General features: G+C 42.2%; 1 protein-coding gene across 1 annotated transcript in view; it reads right to left on the bottom strand.

Moving 5' to 3' along the window:
* Positions 1-25,972, bottom strand: part of LOC126484774 (probable serine/threonine-protein kinase irlF) — a 165,474-nt gene that overhangs the window by 125,925 nt on the left and 13,577 nt on the right. The window contains exon 4 of the mRNA XM_050108370.1: positions 13,531-13,575. Within this exon, the coding sequence (XP_049964327.1) occupies positions 13,531-13,575 (45 nt within the window). The remainder of the gene's footprint in view (positions 1-13,530; positions 13,576-25,972) is intronic.

Here is a 25,972-nt window from a genome sequence, read left to right as displayed (position 1 = left end):
TCGATAGGTCGAGGTGGCAGGTCGACAGCGGCAGCAGCTGCGGCGCCAGGTGCGACTGCTGGTGTGCAACGGGACACCAGGCATTCCTCGCCGACGTCGATCGACGCTGGTACGGGCGAATCGGAACATACGCGCCACGCTGAAGACACCTCCCAGACACCGTACGTCTGTTATCTCCCCATCTGCCAACTTGACTACGCTCATTAATTTTTCTGGCTCTAGTCTGAAGAGGCGTCGTGTAACTCGAAATTGAATCGCCGGTGGATCCCCGAACTCACTTAAGAGACTGCTTCAAACAGTAACTTTGCAATATTCACAACAAGCACAATGAGATAACCACTTTGCCACACTATACCCAGTGTCTCTCCTAACTGGCGCTTTTTCTCTATTCTCCCGGAAGATACCTGCAATTTCGCTTTTGCAATGTGTAGCTGGAGTCAGTCGAGACAAATATTGCTCATCACATCTTTCATGCCACGTCCAGTGCCCACGAAACGCGTTGGTTTGTTTCTCGTTAGAAACAAAATGATTTTTAAAAGCGGAATTTTACGCGCCCATTCGATAGAGCGTTCCGAAATTAGCCTAGTGCATATTTTTGACGATATTTATTAACAGAAACTGTAAAACACAGTGAATTACCCGTATTCCAGCTTCGACAGCACCGACCTGGCATGAGCTGAGTGCCACCGCCAAGCATGCAGCGCTGCCCTGTAGCTGCCGGGGTACTGATTATTCTTCGTATTATAATGTCCCGGTTAATACCTACCGACGAAACAAATACCGCACTACACTACTTTTGGGACCGCAAAATTCGGCTTTAAAATCATTTTCTTTGTAACGGGGAACAAATCGACCCTATCCGTCGACACAGGGCGTCACAAGAAAAACGTGACGAGCAGTATTTGGGATGACCGCAGCTACACGTTTCAAACGCGGAATTGCAGATATCTGGCAACATCCACTGGCAGGTGCTAAAAAATCTGTTTGCCTCTAACGAATTAAATGGCAATAATGTAGCTGTAAATAGCAATGAGATTAGTGTATATATTTGTAGTATATACATCTACATCTGCTCTTTGCAGACCTAAGTGAAGTGCATAACAGAGGGCTCTCTAGCAAAAGAATATTACGGCATTTCTCCTATCCAATTCCATTCGGGTATGGAGCGTGGGTATAATGATTGCTTAAACGCCTCTGTATGCATTGCAATTAGTTAATTCTTAACGCTATTTTGTCGAAAGTCGACATGTTGAGAAACGTGGCTGTTGTACTTAAGGTTTATAATTTATATAAAAAACAGCTGCCAGCCACATGTATGGTTTAAAAAGGTTTATTATCTTCAGACCATGACCGGTTTCGGATTTTTCTTTACAAACCCATCTTCAGATGGCAGATTACAAGCATTCTTAGTTGGACCCAGACGAATAACACAAACAAAACTTGGTCCAACTAAGAATGCTTGTAATCTGCCATCTGAAGATGGATTTGTAAAGAAAAATCCGAAGCCGGTCATGGTCTGAAGATAATAAACCTTTTTAAACCATACATGTGGCTGGTAGCTGTTTTTTATATAAATTATAAACCTTAGTTAATTCTTGTCTTCGTGATTATTACGGGAGTGACACCTAGGGAGTTTTACTATATACCTAGATTCCTCCCTAAGTGCAGGTCACTGGAAACTTTTATGTAGGTTTTCGCCTCATAGTTGGAACCTACCAAATGTCTGCCATTTCACGACAGCCCCGTGATGCTCTCTAATGGGTCATACATTTTTGCACTATTCCTTGTTTATGTTCAATCCATACTTCCATATTAGATTATATTAAAATACGACAGTAAATCTGGCTGTTACTTTTACTCAGTTAAACCGCCGTTCCGATTTTGATGAAGTTAGATACGAACATAGATTCATGTTGAGCAAAAATATGGGCTACTTTAGAAAGTGTATGGCACAATATATTTACTGCTGTGACGAATACAACCCGAATTGAAAAAAGAAGTACTTATTCTTTGAAAAATCTATTCACCCTTCGTCTTTTGAACTTTGTCGTATGCGTAAAAATGCTTTTATTGGTTGTTGTGGTCTTCAGTCCGAAGACTGGCTTGATGCAACTCTGCGTGCTGCTCTACCCTGTCAAGCCTCTTCATCTCCTAATAACCACTTCTTACTGCAGTGATCTCTTGGTCTCCCTCAGCAATTTTTACCCCCCCACCCCCAATTCCCTTCAGTACTAAACTGGTGGTCCCTTTACATCTCAGAATGTGTCGTATCAACTAAACGCTTCCTTTAGTCAGGTTTCGCCATAAATTTCTTTTCTTCCTTATTCTATTTAACATCTCCTCATTAGTTAGGTGATCTATCCATGTAATCTTCAGCATTCTTCTACAGAACCACATTCCAAAATCTTCTATTCTCTTCTTGTCTAAATTGTTTATCCTGCATGTTTCACATACATGGCTACACTCAACACAAATACTTCTGGAAAAAATTTCCTAACATCCAAATTTATGTTCGATGTCAACACATTTCTCTTTTTCAGGAAAGCCTTTCTTGTCATTGCTACTCTGCATTTCATATCCTCTCTACATCGGGGAATATTAGTTCTTTTGCTGTCCTAAGAACGAAATTCATCTAATAATATAAGTGTCTCGTTTCCTAACCTGATTCCCTCAGCATCACCTGATTTAATTCTAATACATTCCAGTATCCTCGTTTTGCTATTGTTGATATTTGTCTTATATCATCCTTTGAAGCCGCTGTCCATTCAGTTTACTGCTCTTCCAAGTCCTTTGCTGTCTCTGACGGAATTACATCGGCAAACCTCAAAGTTTTTGTTTCTTCTCCCTCAACTTTAATGTCTACTCATATTTTTCTTTGGTTTCCTTTATTGCTTGCTCAACGCACGGACTGAAAGACGGCAACACGCTACAACTCTGCCTAACTACCTCCTCAACCACAACTTCCCTTTCATGCATAATAGCCCTTCGCTCCCTGTATTTGATTCATATGTTTTACATAATGCGATTAAACGTAAAGAATACAATGCTTACACTATTCTCAACGTGTTTCATCCACATTCCCATACCAATATTATCTTATTAACTCTGGGTGCTACGTTTTTACAACTAAACTGCTGGACCAATTTCGAAAGAATTTTGTGTGGATATAGCTTGAAACTGGAGGAAAAACCTAAACTACACTAGAAAGTAAAATAAAATCTACCCTTAAAAGACTGAAATATGGAGTGGAATATTTTTTTACACCAGTGAACATAAATCAATTTTTAAAAAATTGTTACATTACGTCAGTGACAATAAACCAGTTTAAAAAGCTACTACATTTTTTGCATAATGGGTTGGGTTGGGTTGTTTGTGGGAAGAGACCAAACAGCGAGGTCGTCGGTCTCACCGGATTAGGAAAGGATGGGGAAGAAAGTCGGCCGTGCCTTTTCAAAGGAACCATCCCAGCATTTGGCTGGAGTGATTTAGGGAAATCACGGAAAACCTAAATCTGGATGGCCATACGCGGTCTGCATAATGGACACATTGTATAAAGTATAGCTATTTCAGCAGCGTGATGCACAGATGCGCAATCCTGTCTACGCCTTCCTCACGCGCACCCAACCCCCCACAAGCAGCGACCAGCAGCGCTGCCTGTGTCACCGAGTTGTGCATGGTAGCACTTCGTAGGCAGTGGGGAGGTGGGTAGTCACCCGGACGGGTAGATACGTGGGGGCAGCTGACGTTACTGTGTATACAATAGCTTACTTCTACTCACCATAACTCATCACCGATATGCGAGTACAGCCACGGGTAGCAGCTGGTATTTCATATTTGGTACCTGTACCACGAACTTGAGAAATACAGCAAGATGAGTGAGACCAGCATGCTGTGGGCGACTTCTTCTACAAATTCACTGCATTTTCCCATTGTCCTACCAATGAATCGAAGTTTGTGACCTGCTTCACAAACGATTGAGCCTGTGTGATTATTCTCTTTTGTATCCCTTCAAGTCGTTATAACCAGCTATTTTTTGACTGATTCCATTTGTGACTAGTTGATATTGTAGTGATAAGTTCATTATCTCACATACAGCTCACTGCCATGGATGTATTTCATTGATTTCTTTGTGGCTCAATTGTGTTGTTAGATTCCAGATCGAAAAGTTCATGCCCCAAAGCTCTGTTAGTATAAATAGTTTTTATACAGTGCTTTCCATGAATTTCATATCTGGCAGTTGCCTCGGTATATGGAATATGTACATTGTGTCACAATTTTGATTCCTGAGACGAGTATAGAGGCCTGCTAGAATCTATCAACTTACCTAACAAAATGGAAATGGAAGCAGTAAGTGTGGTAGACTAATCAATGAAAGATCGTGTTAAAAGGACAGCAACGAAGCCACCAGTACTGTTGGGTTCTCATATACCGTGGAAGCTATGGAGAAAGAAATGAAGATTTAGACATGGAATAAATATTCAAGACGGCAAGGTGCTAATATTGTTGTCAACAGTTGGTACAGCTTACGTCAGTTAAGAAAGACCAACAAGATCCGCAGAAATAAATAAATATCATACTCAGCAGAATACACGTTAAGAAAAGGCAACGCTATGCCAAATGTGAACAAAAGTAAATATTGGAAATTACATATAATACAACGTTACGGCGATATCTTCTATCTAGGAAGTAGAATTGCACATAAACAGTGAAGTGTAGAAGGCATCAGAGTTGGATAGGCCCAGCCTACGCAAACTTTCTTCAACGAAACTTTTCTGCTGGTCACCATGGAATTGAGAAACAAGTTCCTAAAAGCGTGCGTCTGGTGTACAGCAAAGTATAGAGGTGAATCGTGGAAATCAAGGAACCAGGAGAAAGTGGAACTGCAAGCGTTTGAAACATAGTGCTCGATCCAGTACGATGTGAAGCTATTTTAAAAAAATAGATGAGAGAAAAATTCTATGTAAAACTGTTAGGGGAAGAAGGGACAGAATAGTGCTATATCCTCTGTGGCGACTAGGAATTACTAGTGAATCACTAAACATACAAAATTGACTGTAGAGAATGTAGATAGGAAAGATCGACACACGACGGAGAGAGAGAGACAGAGAGATACCGGCATCAGTCCAGTCGAAAGAAGGTGACTTAAAAAAGAATTAGAAGTGAGTATTAGTCAAGTCCGGCGACGTACCTATGGGGAAAACTGTAGCACAGCATTCAACGTGATACACTGCTGAAGGACAATGACAACCGCGAAAGTTGATATTATAAAACTGAAGCAAAAGACTACTATCGAAGGTGTCACACCTTTACTACTAACGATTCGATAGTGAACGCCACTGACTCCCAACAAAGAATGGGTATATTATAACCATAAGAATCTTTCTCAGACGCCATTAACAATCTTGCATGTTTTTCCACAGAGTACAAGATTTATTATGGGCTAAATAATTAGGAAGTAAAATCATAAATACAGGAATCATTTTTTTCCCCTTTTTATATACACACTCCCTGAGATGAACGTATAACTCTAAACCCATTTTCATTGCTGATTATGGTTTTAAATAGATTACAAGAGCCACCAACAAAGTTTCAGTAATTCTGTTGTCACATTTTTAAGGGAACATCACGGGATTTGAGGCTCTGTAATGTGCAACACCAGTCACACGACTATAAGAAAAAAAAAATCCGGAAAATATAAATCTTATAGCTATGTGTCTGGCGGTCATTAAGGTCATGTCGAACGTCTACCTCTCTCAATCCAGTTGATGTTAAGTTCTTAAACTTTCATTTTCTTGCAGAGAAAAAGTAGGTCTCGCGCGTAGGCCACGAAATAACACGTCGGCCCAGTGTGGAGGGGCGCGCTTTTTGAAAAATGATTTCTGCGGACATAATGCAGGTCACTGTCCGCTAATTAATAAGAATGGCGCAGTGATACCAACATGGAGCAGTTCGGTTCACTTTCAGACTTCCAGTTTTATAAATGATCATGATACTTTAAGTTCACCAAATGGATATTTGTTGCACATCTCCAGCCGAAATAAGTAATATCATGATCGTCAAAAGTTCGTATTGATTTGATGATATTTCCAATAAGACATTGAAAGGTTCTTAGCCTATAATTTATTATATTTAAGTTACATGTGTAAAAAATCTTTAGTTAAAAGCGTTTTTCCAAAGATTAAAATAAGCAGCTTTAGGGCTTTCTACAGAAAATGTGATTTCATATTTGTCGGTAAGGACCAGCAAACCTCACTTCTACCATCTCTTAAGAGAATGTTTGAGAAGGTAATGGGATATCTAGCCATTCATAGTTTAGAGGGTAAATGGCGCTATTTTCGTGATATAAATAATTTAGTGATAACTTTTTCTTGTGTGCAGCTGACATCCCTATGCAAGGAGAATGTTGGCCTGTGTTGTGGTAGTTCCGTGCTTCCCTCCAGATGGCACCATATATCTGTTTCTGTTCCACTACGCTTAAAGTCAGCAACACAAAACTTATTCTCATTCTTCGTGCCGTTTCGTGAAATACTGCAGTGGTTATTGCAATCGTCTGTGTATTTTTGATACTGTATGGAAACTGTTGAAGGTAAGTGATTTATTTTACAGTATTTTATAATCAGCGATACAGTGAACGTAAAAATCCGTTGCAATTACTCGTGCGGTGTAAGATACGCTTGATAATGCTTCACGGGAACAGTGAATTTCTTAGCAAATTCCACTTGACAGTATGGTGTCTGCATGCTCTCCTATTTTGCGCAGTTGTGTGAATTGTAAGCGAAATATAAGCTTAGTGTACTGAAGTAAAGTTGTTGCTAGTAGTCTGTTCTACACTTCTGAACTTCTAAATTTATGTTTTGACGTATCACGAAATTACCTACCTACATTTACATTGTCACGAAGTTATCTACCTACATTTATTGCAGGTCATATAAAAGATGCCAATGGAGTGTTCAAAAACACTTCTTGCCGCTTCTGAATTAGCGAAAGTTAATAATGTGTCTATATATCAAGCTTCAAAGCAAATGGATGTTACGTGGAGCACATAAAAGACTACCTCAACAGAAATGTGAAAGGCAGTCGAGATCCTCCTGAATTTGCTCTAACGCCACATCTTGAGATAGAACTGTACAACTACATTACAAAGATGCAAGAAATAGGTTTCGGGTTGACAGTTATGATGGGGAGAAAAGTGGCATACGAATTAGTGAAAACAGCTGGTCGTAGAAATTTCTTAAACTCCGTAAAAGAAAGCGCCAGCATATTGTGGTGGTTGAGCTACAAGACGAGGTACAATCTTACTTTGCGAACTCCTTAGAACCTTGCCGCTTACAGGGCTTCTATGACAAGTGAAGAGATGGTTCGTGATTTCTTTTCCAAATTAAAGAAATTGGTGGAAGATTTAAAAATTCAGAACTTGCCTGACCGACTACGGAATTGCGACGAAACTGTTTTATCCTATGTCGTGAAAGCAAATGTTTGTACTATGTCGTGAAGGCAAATGAAGTGATTACGTCAGTAGGAAAGTGATACATTTACAAGAGAACTTACGCAGATGGTGGAGAGTCGCATACACTTTTATGTTGTATCTGTGCCAATGGAACGTGGATTCCACCTATGATTATATTCAAAGGAGTTCGGTGGAGCGATGTGCTAAAGCATGACAGCCTTCCAAATTTATTAGTAAAACTCTCTCCGAAAGATTGGATTAAGAGTGATTTGTTTTTATAGTGGTTCACTTTCTTTGTGGATTCCATCCCTCCTGGTCGTCCTGTCATCCTCCTGATTGATTCTCACGCATCGCACATTAGCCCCGATGTCATAGCAGTGGCTAATGCCAATCAAATTTTCTTGTTGACGTTTCCTGACCACACATCGCATGTGCTGCAGTCATCTGATGGTGTGTACAAATCACTGAAGGCTCACTGAGCCAAAAGACTAAATCAGTACATGAAAGAAAATAAATTTAAATCCGGCATTTATTCGGAGTATTTGTGCAGAGAACAACCAAAACGCCTTTAGAAAACGCTAGAATATATCCGTTCAACAGAGATGCTGTTTCTGAAGAGGCTGTTGTTCCATCACATCTCATAATAAAGCCTGTTCAATCAACACAAAATAGGACTATGGCACAAGACAAGGAAAACGATCTGTTGATACTACCAACAGCAGCGATAAAATCCAAGGGTGTACTGTGAATCAGAAAAGAATAAAGAAAGATTCTGGAGCGAAGTGTCTAAAAAAAGAACTGCAAGTAAAAGCCTCTACATCGAAATCAGAGATCACAAAAACACAGTCAATAAAGACTCAAGTAAAAGACTAAAAAGAATGGAGCTAACTGGTTCCAATGCTCGTTTTGCTTAACGCCATACCACGTGCTCTGCCAGGGTTCCGGCGCAGGGGAGGACGCTTATATGTGCGACAACTGTTCGTGGATTCAGACAAATGGCTCTGAGCACTATGGGACTTAACTTCTGAGGTCATCAGTCCCCTAGAACTTAGAACTACTTAAACCTAACTAACCTAAGGATATCACACACACCCATGCCCGAGGCAGGATTCAAACCTGCGACCGCAGCGGTCGCGCGGCTCCAGACTGGGATTCAGACATCGTAAGCAACAATGCCTAGTAGCATGTTATAACAATAATGAAGACTATTTTCACCTGCATGACCATTTGTATTGTTAATCTGTAAAAAAAAGAAGTAATTTGCTGTGAAATTACCGTAACTGCGATTTATCACGAAATTGCATTACTACTGTCACAAAATTGCCTACCTTTATCACGAAATTACATACATTTTATCGTTTGGAGGATGCCGCAATATTTATTCAGTAGCAATATTTAAATAAGAAATACAGTATAAAACCGTAGTATTACGTCCGATTCCTAACAGGCAGGTATCCATAAAAGATTAATTTCATAAACATCAGAAGTAATTAGCAAAACAACAAATTTATACGAATATATCTCCCTTTAGCCGATATCAAAAGGGCTACTCTGCTGAGAAGGCTGTTTTATATTATAAAATATCACCAGTATTTTCATTTTCATATGTGCCTTACCAGAGACATTTGATTGTGTCAGACATAATATTCCCCATTAGAGAAATTAAATTTGAGTGGAATACACATTGATCAGCCAGAACGTTATGACCTACAGCCGACCGTTGTGGCCGAGGGATTCTAGACGCTTCAGTCTGGAACCGCGCGACCGCTACGGTCGCAGGTTCTATTCCTACCTCAGACATGGATGAGTGTGATATCCTTAGGTTAGTTAGGTTTAGGTAGTTCTAAGTTCTACGGGACTGATGACCTCAGATGTTAAGTCCCATAGTGCTTAGAGACATTTGAACCATTTTTTGACCACCTACATAATAGCCCGTAAGTCCACTTTTGACACTGATAGCAGCGACGGTGCGTCGTGGCGTAGAAGAAATAAGGTCTTGGTAGATCACTGGAGGGAGTTATCACCATATTTGCACCCACGAATCACCCAATTCCCATAAATTCCGGGTAAAGGGGTGACGAGCTCTGACGGCACGTTCAATCACATCGCTGATTTGTTCAATCGGGTTAAGATCTGGCGAACTGGAGGGCCTGCACGTCAATTGGAGCTCGCCACTGTGTATAGACCTACTCTATCATACTCCTGGTCTTTTGACATGTCGTATTATCTTGCTGAAAAATGCCACTGCTGTCCGAAATACGTTCGACATATACGGGTTTACGTGGTCTTCAGCCAGTGTACAATACTTCTTGGCCGTCACGGTGCCTTGCACGAGCTCCACTGGACACATGGATGACAACCTGAGTCTTCCCCAGAGCTTATTGGAGCCGCCATCAGCTTCTCTCCGTCCCCTGGTACAGGTGTTGAGGAAATCTTCCCCTGGAAGACGACGAATTCATGCCATCCCATCAGCATGATGATGAAGGCATCGAAATTCATCAGACCACACTACGCTCTGCCCTGCCCCAACGTCCAATGCCGATGGTCACGTGTCCATTTCAGTCGTAGTTACCGATATCGTGGTGTTAACATTGGCACATGCATGGGTCGTCGGCTGCAGAGGACCGTCTTTAGAAGTATTCGGTACACTGTGTGTTCAGACACACTTTACTCCGCCCAGCATTAAAGGCTGACGATAGTTCCGCCACAGTTCGCCGCCTGTCTTGTTTTATCAGTCTGCCCAAACTACGAATTCCAACATCTGTGATGAGCAGTAGTCGCTCAACTCCACGACGTCTGCACATCGCTTCACTTTGGTTTCTCCACGTGTTAAAGACACTCACAACAGCACTTCTCCAACACCTGGCAAGTTGTGCAATTTCCAAAATGTTTGTGCCGAGTCTCAGGGCCATCACAATCTGCCCACGGTCAAATTCTGATTGATCGCGCGCCATCACCATTCTACACACGGACAGCACGCTCACTGATACAACATGTACCACGTGACGCTGATATCATTTGGACTGGTTTGTATCGATAGTAGGTCGGTGGCAGTGGTCATAATGTTTTGGTTGATCAGTGTATGGTTCAGCACATGCCTGATTTAGTTCCTGTTTAAGAAACAGAGTGCATACTTATGGTAGGATGTCAGAGTAATACGAGGGCCGTTCAAGAAGTAATGCAACACATTTTTCTCAGTCAGTTTCAGTTTAAAATATTCGATATTTGTTGTGGGACATTATGGAATATTCCCGCTTTGGCCCCTACAGTTTATGGAAGTTACGATGGGTGGCGGCGCTATACGTCACCTTCAGAATGGCGTCTGTGAGGAAGGAGCGTCCCAAGCAGAGAGCTGCCACTGAGTTTCTTTTGGCGGAAAACCAGAGCTTCGCAGATATAGAGAGGCACTTGCAGAATGTTTACGGAGACATGGCAGCAAACAAAGGCACGGTGAGTCATCGTGCGAGGAATCCGTCGTCATCGCAACAAGGTCGCGCCGACGAGTCCGATCTCCCGAGTGTCGGCCGGCCACATGTTTAAATGTGGGTTCATCATTTCGAACCGGAAACAAAACGGAAATCCATGGCGCCCCACTACATCTCCTTCGAAGAAAAAGTTCAAAGCTGTGCCCTCAGCCGGTAGTGTCATGGCGGTGGTATTCTGGGAGTCGGAAAGGACTATTCTGTTTGATGTCCTCCGTCATGGTGCAACGATCAAATCCGAAGTTTATTGTGATTCTCAGGAAACTGAAGAAACGACTTCAGTGTGTTCGTCGAAACGAAAGTGCAAACGAACTTCTCCATGACAACGTAAGGCCTCACACAAGTCTGTGCACCCGAGACGAGTTCACAAAACTTCACTGGACTGTTCTTCCTCATCCACCATACAGCTCGGATTTGTTTTGCCCAAAGAAGGAGCACTCCGCTGGAAGCGGTAGTAGAATGATGGGGAGGCTATTGATGCAGCAAGACGTTGGCTCCAAGATCGACCAGTGGAGTGATACCATGCGAGCATACAGACCCTCACAGTAAGGTGGCTAACGGCCGTCGTATTGAATTGAGATTACGTTGCAAAATATTGTTTTGTAAGCAGAAGGATGAGGAATAATATGGTCTATTGGAATCCCGAATAAAACCAACCTGCTTTCAGGGGGAAAAAAGAGTTGCATTGCTTATCGAAAGCCCCACATACAAACATTTATGACGTATCATCTTCATAGGGATAAATCGCAATTGCCATTATACAGTGTTCGATCATGGGCCCATTATTGCTGTTGCTCTATTTCAATAACATCCCATTTTATTTGAATGAGGAAGTAAGGTCATTCATTTGAACGCTATGTATGTTTATTCGTAGAAGAGTAACAAGCTATTCACTTCATTTGAGATCGAAAGAGTGACGAAGTTGAGGATACAACCTTTCGAGTCTTTAGGCCGCGTCATAGTCCTCTTCAGACTACTTCACTGCTCGACGTTTCGATCCTTCTACTGGGATCTTCTTCAAGATTCCACTGGTATCCTTCTCAACCATCCACTATTATTCTCTTTCAGGCTCAAACGAAGTAAACAACTTGTTACTCTTCTACAATGTAGCTTGTACAGTGTCAGTGATACTAACAAACTTTTTGAATAAAGTTGTAGAGTAGTGGCAAGCTGCATGTGACTTATGTATATAAAGGAAAGTTGCATGCCACTTGCGGTTTCTTTACAATTTTAGTTTATAACGGTCGCTGTTCTCCCTGCAGGCGATGTCTACACACGGTACAACTTTTTGAGTTGCACGTAAGTTATTTCCAATGCAGAACACAATAACGTTTTGAACACAGGCATCTCTTTCTCAACACTGCACACCACGCGGAACATATAGAGTTTCCCAGAACAAATTGTCAGTATTAAGGGGTATGACAGGAAAGCCCATTTGAGCCAAAAAAATTCTAATGGAGATACGCCCTATTCCGAGTTTTTCCCAGTTTTTCCAAGATAGAACACATTTGATGTACATTATTAATTATTTCCTGTATTTTACAATATATTGTCGATTTACATGTGTACACATCTACAACAGTAAACATTGGAACATGCGTTTTACAAAGTAATAATCGAACAATACGTATTTTTAACACATTCACCTATATGCGTTATCGTACACGTCGTACTGCTGCTGTCATATAGTTCACAATTAGTGTTCGAATATCGCACCGGCAACTTCTATGCATTTGTGCATTCTTGGGAGAACATGTTATGTTGTTTGTCTGGATTACTCTACACGTTCCCCAATGAGGGCAGCACTGTCCACGATGCGACCAAGCAGTTCATCTCGCGTATTCACCTTCCGTTTGCACACCTCAGACTTCATCCATCCCCATAAACAAAAATCAAATGACGTAAAGTCTGGTGATACTGCTGGCCAGTTAATTGCACTATTACGACCATTCCAGGTGATTGGGGTTGTTGAACTACACGTTCAGAAGAAAATTGGGAACTTGGAAGAATATTTGTTTCACAGAATGTGAATTTGACAAGTCGGAAAGTGCCAAAGGTATTCTCCGACAGTAGCAGTAGCACTACCATCACAGGAACTATAGAACCTTCAACAGTGTATATGTTAGAGCATTTTAGCCAATACTTGTACAGACACTGTTAACCGATGCTTCTCTCTGGTACACTGTCAATAATTTGCGCTATTTCACTCATAACACACCATGGACAACTGCTCGTTCAACCGGCAGAAGTATTACCAAAGCAAAGAGGTTGAAAGCAATAGGTTACGTTGGGCTGCAATAAAAGGTCAAAGAGGTTGGTTCGTTAAGACACATAACTGCGCACCAGTAACCCAAAAACAAAGATACATTAAAAGTATTCATATGTCCATATGTAGTTTTTTGCTTCAAATGAGCGTTCCTGTCGTATCTCTGAATACTGGCCGTTCCTCCTGGGGTAACCTGCACGTGAGATCAATAACTCATGAGCTAGTGGAATTGATCGGCGTCACATATCACCGGTGGTTTTGCTGTGCTGCTAGGTTGTGCACCTCTGCGATCAGACTCACCGTCTCCACTGGTAAATTCGCTTGTGTGGACGTACCTGGGCCTGGCCTCGTTGCTGCCGGTTGAAGCGCCGCTTTGCCTCCTGTGGAAAAAGTAAGGCTAGTTAAGCATGATTGCGACTTTATATCAGAAGCTACAGTCAGCAATAAAGTTTTTGGGGAGCAGTTACCTTGTACCTACAGCATAGTCATCTATGCGCCCCATAAGACAAATTTTACATCTAATCTGTGTATTTTATATTTTTTTATTTTGTCTGAAGTTTCTGACAGGCAACACCTTTTACCCTATTTTTATTCGTCTTTTCATTCTGACGCCCGTCACGGTGTGAAGTTAGTGGGCTGGCAGCTGTGCAATGTCACTCTTCACCCAAGAGGATTTATAAAAATCACAAGCATAGTTTGGTAAAAATAAAGTTGAAAGATAATATATGTACATGTCTTTAAAAATATTAAAATAGACCATACCATTGAACGTCATTCTCATTTAAAATATTTATTATTTAAAATATTGTTCTCTCTTAAGCGAAAAAGAATGTTGATAATCTTACAATAAACAGAACAGTTCACTGCATTGGTTTACAGAATGTCCGTTGTAGGGGATGAGGCTTGTTGAAAGTGTCTTGCATGCAATGCGTAGGGGAAAAGATGGAAAGGAGGACATCGAACTAAGCTTTCGGAAAGCGAGAGAGGTAAGCAGGGTAAGTGTGGAAATGGAGTAGTGACATTAAGTCTGAATACGAGCTTGAGTTTCTGTGGTACTCCTGTTGAGGCCATTTCACGACATGTATGTTAATGAAGTATTATGTTGCGGACTTACCTCGGTACTTTCTTTCTCTCAGAAATGTAAGAGTAATCCTCTGTTGGCTGTAAGAGACCATGTTATATAGCATGTGCCGCTGTAGATCCGGATGCATACCTTCAGATATTTGACGATTTTTGTTATTTCCGGAGACTGATCGTCTATCGCCAATAAAAAGGTAATGTGCCTTTGCGCGCATTATTGAGCAGTTTGTTGCAGTTATTCATGTTGAGTCTCAACTGCTAGTTCCCACACTAAGCTTCGATCATCTTCAGGCCCTCCTGCTTTCGCAGCAGGTTTCTGTCGACGCGATTATCATTTATTCAACACTATCATCTACGAACATGCTTACTGGTCTTCTGTTATCTTCCACGAAATTCATATAATCGTGTGCAGACGCTCTCGTAGCTATCTGCATTAGTTTAGTATATTCTGTGTTGAGTGTTCTTATGAACATGTCACTAACGTGCATGCGTATGCATACTGTCATTCAAAATTAGAGTCGTTTACCGATTATTCTAGGCCCATCTTCCGGGGAGTAACGTGAGAGCAATCAAAGCTTTTTCCATCGGTAAAAATGCATGAGAAACCATTGCACCTGTCCCATTGATGCCTAAGGTTTCCTATGCAGTCAGCTTCCAAGAATACAGTGGATTTGCAGTATGTTTTGGAAGGCGATAGACGTCTGCGAGTTTACGCCCTGATAGCAATCACTTTTACTTGTAAACCTTTCCCTTGACTACCTCCCTCATGCACCTGATAAATTGATATTGCTCTTTGAATGCTTTTGTTGTAGATAGCCTGCATTAAGGATTATTACATTTATCTGAATGTAAATGAACTTGAAAGCTGAAATAATATTAATGAATGGTGACCCAAGCCGTTATTTTAGTCAATTGTTGATGGGTGACGAATACAGCAACACAGGATTGATTTTTTATAAAAATTATACCACATGTTTATTGATTAAAAATAGGACAAAAATATATGTTAAGCGTTGTGACAAAATAGAACATGAAATGATGGCAGCACAAATATACAACATATACTTAACACTCCCCTGTATGTCGGCTGGTTGGCAAGTACTAAGGTTTGTCTGATTCAACTGTTTACTCTGGCTCAAAATATGGATAACGCAATCTGAAATTATATGATGCTGAACAGACTTTGATGCATTTGTTACTCACGGAAGTTGTACTCTGTTGGTGCAGCTGAGAACAAGTGGCGAGACTGTGATTCTGTCTGCACTAAAAAGCCAGAGTAGCAATGCTATACACCTTTCTCTATGTGCAGCCTGTCTCAGGTGACGGACCTGGTTTAAGCCTCTGCAGCGCAGCGATGTGTGGCGCCAGCAATTCTCTATCGGAGGCACGAAATACGCAAAGTCGCGGCTGGCGAACTGTTAGGCGGATTGCAGTCACTCTCTAATAGAGCCCTGAGATTTCGGCAGATTCCAGCGTGTGACACACCCATTCGCCAGTCGTACCATGGACCAATTTGACTCACTTATGCTGCAGTACGCACAAGAAGATCAAATATCAAAGCATCAAACCTGTCACAAATAAGACTGCCCTCGGCACAGTGAGTTGCCTGAGATGACTCAGGTCTAAACTGTCAGTACATCTCATGCTCCCCAATCGAGACCAATACCAGTGTGAAGTTAGACCCAGGACAAGTGCCCCCAAGTGCAATCCACTAATAACAAGACCATAATCCTCTCCAGACCAGAGACTATATCAGAAGACCAAGTTTCTCCTCTCCTGACTTTCCATCAAACCTCAGTAAACTCCCAAAAGCACTCCCGCAACCACCCCCACAAGCGTTTCGTGCTAATCAAAAGACTCCACGAACCCCATGTATTCCCCCTAACATGTCAGCTGTACTCCGTGGCCAGTAATAATCAAAATAACAATATTTTTCCATATTCAAGAGAAGCAGCCAATCCTGCACTCGCAAATTCCCATACAGAGAGGAGGAGACGTTGAGATCTGACTTTTATATTCGCATGGCCAGCTTAGGCAGTGTGAGTTTCTGTATAGCTCTACAGTGAACAGCACATTTATCGTAGAGATCATCAGCTCGATGGGCCAAACGTTACTGCGTGTCCGAACAGGGGTCCCAGGTAAACTAAGAGAAGTGCTTCTGCGTCCCAACGCACATCATTTCAGAGCCGTCGTAAATGTTGCGTTCCTTCTAAAATTATTTTGAAGGCCTGAGGCTTCCCCAAAACTCTGTAGGCAGAGGGACGACACCACCTGGCGGCTCCCTCGATGGCGTCGGGTCCATGGTGATCGTGAAAACTCGCAAATTTTTATGGCTGCAATCTGTTCACAAATGGCGTTTACGACACTGTCGTAACGTGTTGGCCAGGCGACCTAGATCTGTCTCATGTCCTCCGGGGCGTGATGAGGCAAGAAGGAACCTAACAGGTAGGTTAAGGTAGGCTGCTTTTTCGCCTCATCGACCGAACGCATTGTCTGCATACCAATCTGAGAAATTCTTGGGCCCAGCGTTCTGTGTCCCTGGTAAGTGCTACGAGATATTCCTCTTCCTAATAACTGCACGTGGCTTTCAAGCACCAAACATCAGCTCCAGCATTTACTGTTAAATGACCAAACTGCATGTTTGTTCTCAGGCGTAAAATCGCAATACAACTCAAAAACTGACGATGCCATACAAAAGATATTATCCTGCTGGGAAAAAGTTTCGCAATACCACTCCAAACACTATCCTACACCTAAAAGCTGGTGGGAAAAAGGCAGGTGTGTAAGGTACTATCTTTATTCTTTTTGGCGGGAAATACGTTCATCTGACGAAATGCTGGTGTTGGACACAGAGGAGTTTAAGAGGTGCTTTACCTGTAAACATACAGTATCTCCAGCCGTTTGACGTCGGAGTTCATTACAGACACCTATTCAAAAACCATCCTGCTACCTAGGTAATCGAAGCCAATATCAACTGTCACAAGTCCAGGCAGTGAAACGTTTTCACATCGAACAATGGCTAGGGTAAACCAACCACTACCAGCATTTCCAGTAGCGACATCCATAGTAAAATTAACTCTGCAGCCTCGGAAGAATATAGGTCCATTTAAGATTACTGCTTGAGCTGTTCCATTGCCTCCAAGTTTATTTTCGAGGCTTATAATTTGTTTGTAGACTGGCATGCGGTGGCGGCGTTGACGATACACACGTCGACGAGGCATAGTGCTTCAATGCTATTGCAGGTGGAGCTCACAGTGGAATGGTTCCGCTGGCGTGCACTGCCCGTTTATATACAGAGCGAGTGACCTTGATTACGTAAGGCGCTGATAACGGACTTAGCGGTTACAGAGTTCAAGAATCACACTTTATTAATAATGTATGGATGAAACGACTTGGTGTACTTGCAGATAATATAACTGTAACTGGAGACATTGCATTGTACTATAATTATTAATAAAGTGTGGTCTTTAACCTCTGTAACCGCTAGACGTACATCGCGAACCGGGGGCTCAAGGATGCAACAGTTTGAAAAAATTCGAAAACATAATGCCGCACTGCCCGCTCAGCGCCTAGCGTGTCGGTGACGCAACCCGCTCGAAAAGGCTCGGCGCTAGGCTGGCGCACCAACAGACGCGTGCTGTCAGTAAGACTACAGCGCGCGTGTGCTATAACGCCCTCCCGCTGGTGCCTGCACAGTCTAATTACACTTATAAATTGTCCTGAAAAAACCAGCACTCTCAATGAATAGGTCATAATGCAGCACATTTACTGAGGAAAATCGTCATCCTAAAAGACTGCAAAGGGGGCGTGAGTTCTGCTCGATGTACAGTCACAAACTGCCGAAAACCACAGCCCTCTCCCCTCCCGTCACCCCTACCTCCCTCCATCCACCTACAGGCAGGGCACATGCTTCTTCAAACAGACAGATGCTCTAGAGAGCATCTCGCACCATCACTACCACTTCTCTAAGGCCGCTGGCCGCACCAGGTGTTCCGCTACCCTCCGCACTCGCTCACGACACATGGCCTGGCTTGAGGCGATGCTCCTAGGCAACACAGAAAGGAAATCTACCAGCACAACCACACCAATCCAGAGAACGATCCAGCACTCTGCTTTTCACCATCTGGCTGCCTCCTTAAGGCGATGCTCCTACGCCAACACAACAGGGTCTATAGTCAACTAAACAATAGGAGATAAAAGGATGGTTGTCACAGGTGCAACTTGTTCATCTACATTACAGTCACTAGGGGTAGCGTCTTTGATTCATAATCAAAACGTCTTCGGTCCCGGGTTCGATCCCCGCCACTGGCCAAATTTTGATAAATAATCAGCATTGGCGGCCGAAGACTTCCGGCATAAGAAGTCAGCCTCATTCTGCCAACGGCCTTGTCAAAGAGGGCGGAGGAGCGGATAGAGGTTCAGGGCACTCTCTTGTCCTAGGGGTGGGAAATTGCCCCTAAAGGCGGAAGAATCAGCAATGATCAACGACTTGAGGATGCAGAAGGCAATGGAAACCACTGCATTAAAGACACGTAACGTGTATCCACAGGACATGTGGCCTGTAATTGAAGAAGTGTCATGATGATCTCTCCATTGGCAAAAGATTCCGGAATAGTCCCCCATTCGGATCTCCGGGAGGGGACTGCCAAGGGGGAGGTTACCATGAGAAAAAGATTGAATAATCAACGAAAGGATCACGTTCTACGAATCGGGGGGTGGAATGTCAGAAGCTTGAACGTGGTAGGGAAACTAGAAAATCTGAAAAGGGAAATGCAAAGGCTCAATCTAGATATAGTAGGGGTCAGTGAAGTGAAGTGGAAGGAAGACAAGGATTTCTGGTCAGATGAGTATCGGGTAATATCAACAGCAGCAGAAAATGGTATAACAGGTATAGGATTCGTTATGAATAGGAAGGTAGGGCAGAGGGTGTGTTACTGTGAACAGTTCAGTGACCGGGTTGTTCTAATCAGAATCGACAGCAGACCAACACCTACAACGATAGTTCAGGTATACATGCCGACGTCGCAAGCTGAAGATGAACAGACACAGAAAGTGTGTGAGGATATTGAAAGGGTAATGCAACATGTAAAGGGGGACGAAAATCTAATAGTCATGGGCGACTGGAATGCAGTTGTAGGGGCAGGAGTAGAAGGAAAGGTTACAGGAGAATATGGGCTTGGGACAAGGAATGAAAGAGGAGAAAGACTAATTGAGTTCTGTAACAAGTTTCAGCTAGTAATAGCGAATACCCTGTTCAAGAATCACAAGAGGAGGAGGTGTACTTGGAAAAGGACGGGAGATGCGGGAAGATTTCAATTAGATTACATCATGGTCAGACAGAGATTCCGAAATCAGATACTGGATTGTAAGGCGTACCCAGGAGCAGATATATACTCAGATCACAATATAGTAGTGATGAAGAGTAGGCTGAAGTTCAAGACATTAGTCAGGAAGAATCAATACGCAAAGAAGTGGGATACGGAAGTACTAAGGAATGACGAGATACGTTTGAAGTTCTCTAACGCAGTAGGCAGTACAGTTGAAGAGGAATGGACATCTCTAAAAAGGGCCATCACAGAAGTTGGAAAGGAAAACATAGGTACAAAGAAGGTAGCTGCGAAGAAACCATGGGTAACAGAAGAAATACTTCAGTTGATTGATGAAAGGAGGAAGTACAAACATGTTCCGGGAAAATCAGGAATACAGAAATACAAGTCGCTGAGGAATGAAATAAATAGGAAGTGCAGGGAAGCTAAGACGAAATGGCTGCAGGAAAAATCTGAAGACATCGAAAAAGATATGTTTGTCGGAAGGACAGACTCAGCATACAGGAAAGTCAAAACAACCTTTGGTGACATTAAAAGCAACGGTGGTAAAAAACATTAAGAGTGCAACGGGAATTCCACTGTTAAATGCAGAGGAGAGAGCAGATAGGTGGAAAGAATACATTGAAAGCCTCTATGAGGGTGAAGATTTGTCTGATGTGATAGAAGAAGAAACAGGAGTCGATTTAGAAGAGATAGGGGATCCAGTATTAGAATCGGAATTTGAAAGAGCTTTGGAGGACTTACGGTCAAATAAGGCAGAAGGGGTAGATAACATCCATCAGAATTTCTAAAATTATTGGGGGAAGTGGCAACAAAACGACTATTCACGTTGGTGTGTAGAATATATGAGTCTGGCGTTTCGGAAAAGCATCATCCACACAATTCCGAAGAGGGCAAGAGCTGACAAGTGCGAGAATTATCGCACAATCAGCTTAACAGCTCATGCATCGAAGATGCTTACAAGAATAATATACATAAGAATGGAAAAGAAAATTGAGAATGCGCTAGGTGAAGATCAGTTTGGCTTTAGGAAAAGTAAAGGGACGAGAGAGGCAATTCTGACGTTACGGCTAATAATGGAAGCAAGGCTAAAGAAAAATCAAGACACTTTTTTTAGGATTTGTCGACTTGGAAAAAGCGTTCGACAATATAAAATGGTGGAAGCTGTTCGAGATTCTGAAAAAAGTAGGGGTAAGCTATAGGGAGAGACGGGTCATATACAATATGTACAACAACCAAGAGGGAATAATAAGAGTGGACGAACAAGAACGAAGTGCTCGTATTGAGAAGGGTGTAAGACAAGGCTGTAGCCTTTCGCCCCTACTCTTCAATCTGTACATCGAGGAAGCAATGATGGAAATAAAAGAAAGGTTCAGGAGCGGAATTAAAATACAAGGTGAAAGGATATCAATGATACGATTCGCTGATGACATTGCTATCCTGAGTGAAAGTGAAGAAGAATTAAATGATCTGCTGAACGGAATGAACAGTCTAATGAGTACACAGTATGGTTTGAGAGTAAATCGGAGAAAGACGAAGGGAATGAGAAGTAGTAGAAATAAGAACAGCGAGAAACTTAACATCAGGATTAATGGTCACGAAGTCAATGAAGTTAAGGAATTCTGCTACCTAGGCAGTAAAATAACCAATGACGGACGGAGCTAGGAGGACATCAAAAGCAGACTCGCTATGGCAAAAAAGGCATTTCTGGCCAAGGGAAGTCTACTAATATCAAATACCGGCCTTAATTTGAGGAAGAAATTTCTGAGGATGTACGTCTGGAGTACAGCATTGTATGGTAGTGAAACATGGACTGTGGGAAAACCGGAACAGAAGAGAATCGAAGCATTTGAGATGTGGTGCTATAGACGAATGTTGAAAATTAGGTGGACTGATAAGGTAGGGAATGAGGAGGTTCTAACGCAGAATCGGAGAGGAAAGGAATATGTGGAAAACACTGATAAGGAGAAGGGACAGGATGATAGGACATCTGCTAAGACATGAGGAAATGACTTCCATGGTACTAGAGGGAGCTGTAGAGGGCAAAAACTGTAGAGGAAGACAGAGATTGAAATACGTCATGCAAATAATTGAGGACATAGACTGCAAGTGCTACTCTGAGTTGAAGAGGTTAGCAAGGGAATGGAATTCGTGGCGGGCCGCATCAAACCAGTCAGTAGACTGATGACCAAAAAAAAAAAAAAAAAAGGTAGGTCAAATGGGAATCCGTAGAGGGAAGGCGATGTTCTCTTCGAGGAACACTATTGAGAACCGACATTTGAAGCTAACTGCAAAGGGATTCTACAGCCCACATCCATAAGAAATGCACGGTTAAGAACACCATCTTTGCAGTTTCCGACCTATTAGTCATATGGAACGCAACACTCTTACTATCCCAATGTAAGAAATATATTTCCAACACATGACATACATTCTCCTTGCAGGTTTCTCTACGATAAACTAAGATGATAAACTGTGAAATGAGAAACTTCTTTCTTTAAACATAGATTCCTTGTGATACTTGTACAATATAGCTTTCCAGAGGTGTATAAGCCCCCCTATTCACATCCGATCATGGTTCAGAAATTATACTATAGAATGCCTCTTACAAAGAAAGAGACAAACGTGTAGCAGAAACTTGCAACAACGTAACATTATAGAGTTTTCTAAGTGCAGAACCTTATAGCCTTTAGGAGTGCATGTGTTTATGTTCTCGCTTACCAATACCTTCTTCGTAATGACCCCAGACACTAGAACAATACTTTAGAATTGACAGCACAGTCGATTTACGTAAAATGCAGCAAACACTGTCCGTCTGGAGCTCCATCATGCATAAAAACCACCCGTTTGTTGTTCTCAACCGTCTGTTATAACGTCACAACAGATTTATATCAACTATACACTGATATGGGGTGCTAACGTCCTCAACATTCGCGGATCTGGAGATATCTTATGCTCTTGGATGGGTGTGGGACCTCAGTTAAATCCCGGTTCACACTGTTTCTACACTAAATGTGGAACGTAGCCGTCTACTTCTCATCAGCTGCAGATTAAATAGGTGCCAATGCTGCAGGGAGCGTTGGTCAAAGACAATGCGAGATCTTTCAGTCTCAAACTTTATCCTAAGAATGCGAGAAAGCTCTGTGACTCCCACCCACATAAAGAAAGGTCCTAAATTATGCACTGTGACCGAAGTGTTAGAGATATGTAGGTCGCTGACTGGTAAACTTTGGTGTGTATGTTCGAGAATTAACAATGAATAAACTTACCGCACAGTCATTTACTTACATTCGCAATTGTACTCGCAAAGTAGTGGAGGGGCTGTTTAGCAATGACACAGAAAATGGTGTGCATGCTGCAGCGTCATTGGTCGATGTTGAAATTATGACAAAATTGTTAAAATTGATCGCACTATCAACTGTTGTTGTTGTGGTCTTCAGTCCAGAGACTGGTTTGATGCATCTCTCCATGCTACTCTATCCTGTGCAAGCTTCTTCATCTCCCAGTACTTACTAAAACCTACATCCTTATTATTATAGTACATCGATCGTGTCTTTTTCATCCCAACAGTCATACACTGTTGATTGTCACATAATTATTGACAGACATCACTTGTTTGAGATGGGGTAAGAGTCATGGTGGAGGAGGTAACACCTTCTGGGGATGGTTAACACCGATACAGTGATCGCGTGCATGGCAGCAATATGAGGAAATCAAACGAAACACAGCCCCAGCAGCTACCCCATCACAGTGAATAACGACTTTAAATGTAGAGATCGTCAATTGCCTTTGGAGAGCAGTTTGGAAACGCTCCACAATGTCTCAAACCCTTACAGTTTCCATATTTTGTGACTGACTTTTATTTCAATCTCACAGTGTGTGGGTGTGTCGTGGGATGAGCAGCACCAAAATGATTCACACTGTGTGGTGTTTAGTTTTCTGGGGGAGCAAATGGACCAAAACGTGTTAATGTCAGTTTAGAATCTGACATAGACACCAAAGTCGTGGCGGGAAAAAAAAAAAAAATATGGTATTGTACAAAGCGTGCTACAGCAGAAAAAGTGGTGTATCAAACAATGAAACAGGAGCCCTCTCCTGCGACTGATAGCCTGTAGGAGATGTTTCTGTACAGTACACGAGATGAAACTTTACGCAGGTCTGAGCAAATGTCGTCGATCACTGGCCACCTGCTCCAATGGATAAATACCTGTATATTTTAGAGGATCATCGCATATGCTCGATGCCGGCATGTAGACGGTTTTCCATTTCGATATATCGGAAGAGAGAGATGCAGTAAAAACCTATCAGATGAAGTTAGCGGAGTTTTTATAGTTCGTAATTGTTCTCTGTTGGATGCTACCGAATAATGATGATAGAATGTTTGGGTGATAGATGTGAATCGACCCTGATGGATATGGATCTGCTTCAGCCTGCAGTACTCATATGATGTTGAGTCTTCCTAATTTTCCCAATAAAAAACACCACCATAACTGTTCGTACTGTCTTTTATACTACATTGCAGGAGTAGACTTCGTTTGGCGCTGACCTTACACATTGTGCACGGGTGGTGGAGCTACGACAACATGTTCCCTTCCACCAAGTGGTCAAAACACAGTCCAATAGCATAAATTCAGCTCGGTCTGTTTCTAAACAGGTAGCACGATGTGGTAATTATAGCACTCTCTGACATCTGGGTAGAACAGATCTCGCTATCAACTGCAGTGTGTAGTACAGTACATTGTTCCATATCAACAATGTCTTTCACATCCTGACCATCCACTGAGTACGATGATGATTACCGCATAATGATTGACTGACACCAGTCTGCTGAAATGGAGCCAGCCTTGGTGGAATACCGCATATCAGCTACTTGCCATTGTGGAGCATGGGATTAAATGTAGAAGCCATCACCTCCATAAAGTTGTTTGGCAGCGTTCCTTAATGCTACAGAATGGTCCTATTTCCATATGCTGCGATGTCCTCCACACGTTTTAATTTTTTTTCACCTATAAGGTGATAGTATCTCTTTTTTTTTTGTACTGCCACACGCGTGTTGTGAACAGCACCTTCCGTCGATGGTCAACACTGGTACAGTAATCATGTACATAACTGCAAAATTAAGGAGCAATGCTTTTCGAAATGGAACAATGAGACTTTTGGTACCCTGTTAATGGGGAAGATCAGATTAACTGTACGGGTCATCACCTTCGAATAACTGTTGGAAGCGCTCTACAGTACCGCAAACTCTCCCAGTTTCCATATACTGCGATGTTTTCCACATTTTTGCCAATGAGAAACATTGCCTCTGTGTTTTATTTCTACCAGCCTGCGTTGTGGTAGCCATACAGTTTGTTTCATGCAATGTTCATCTTTCTGTGAGACCCAGAGGATAGAAATGTGTAAACGTCGGCTTAGCAGCAGGTGCCACAGATCTCTAAGTCACGGTAGAAAAAACAAGGTGTATCACAGAGTACTCTGATTGGGTGTGTTACAACCGAAAAAAACAGTGTATTAAATTGATTAAGAAGGAACAATTCAGGAACCCTCTCGTGTTATTGATAGTCTGTTTGATATGGTCACCCTACACTACAGGTGGTGAAATTTTACGCCGGTCTGTGGGAGCGACTTTGACCATGATGAAGATGCAGAGGGATTGTTTAAAAAATTGCGCTGGAGTTTTTGCTGTGTGGGATACTTAGCAGATAGTTTCGACAAAGGTGACTCGTTTCCAGTTATGAGAGTGGTATGAATATGATTCAGCAGTGGCTATAATCATTAAAAGAGATCTCTACAAGATACAATGCCAGTACGTGGTAGAGTGGATAGATTTGATTCCAAATCGCATACAGGATTTCTAACCGAAAGTGAAAACTCTCAGCTACTCGTGTGTGTGCCTGTAGACTCAAGACCGAGAAGAAAGCACGTTCAACTACCGCCCCCTTTGCAGTCTTTTAGGATGACGATTTTCCCCAGTACATGCGCTGCATTATGACCTTTCCATAGGAGTGGTTGTTTTCTCATGACAATCTAGAAGTGTAATTAGAACTGTGACGCATTTTTCTCCATCAGTTGTGACAGCATGTATTGGCTTCTGTTACCTGGGCTGCTGGATGGTTTCTGAATACGCATCTGTAGTGAACAGCAAGAGATACTGTATGCTTACAGGTAATACACTTTTTAAACTCCTCTCTGTCCAACATCAGGATCTTGTCAGATGAACGTATTTCCCACCAAAAAGAATAAAAGTAGTATCCTACACCCTTGTATTTTTCCCACCAGCCTGTATGTGTAGGATAGAGTTTGGAGTAGTACTGCGAAACTTCTTCCCAGCAGGATAACACCAGTTGTATGACATCGTCAGTTTTTGAGT

The sequence above is a fragment of the Schistocerca serialis genome, chromosome 6 (assembly GCF_023864345.2).
Source record: "Schistocerca serialis cubense isolate TAMUIC-IGC-003099 chromosome 6, iqSchSeri2.2, whole genome shotgun sequence".
Lineage (NCBI taxonomy): Eukaryota > Metazoa > Arthropoda > Insecta > Orthoptera > Acrididae > Schistocerca > Schistocerca serialis.
The sequence above is the reverse complement of the archived record's forward strand: the minus strand, read 5'-3'. Positions and strand labels throughout refer to the sequence as shown.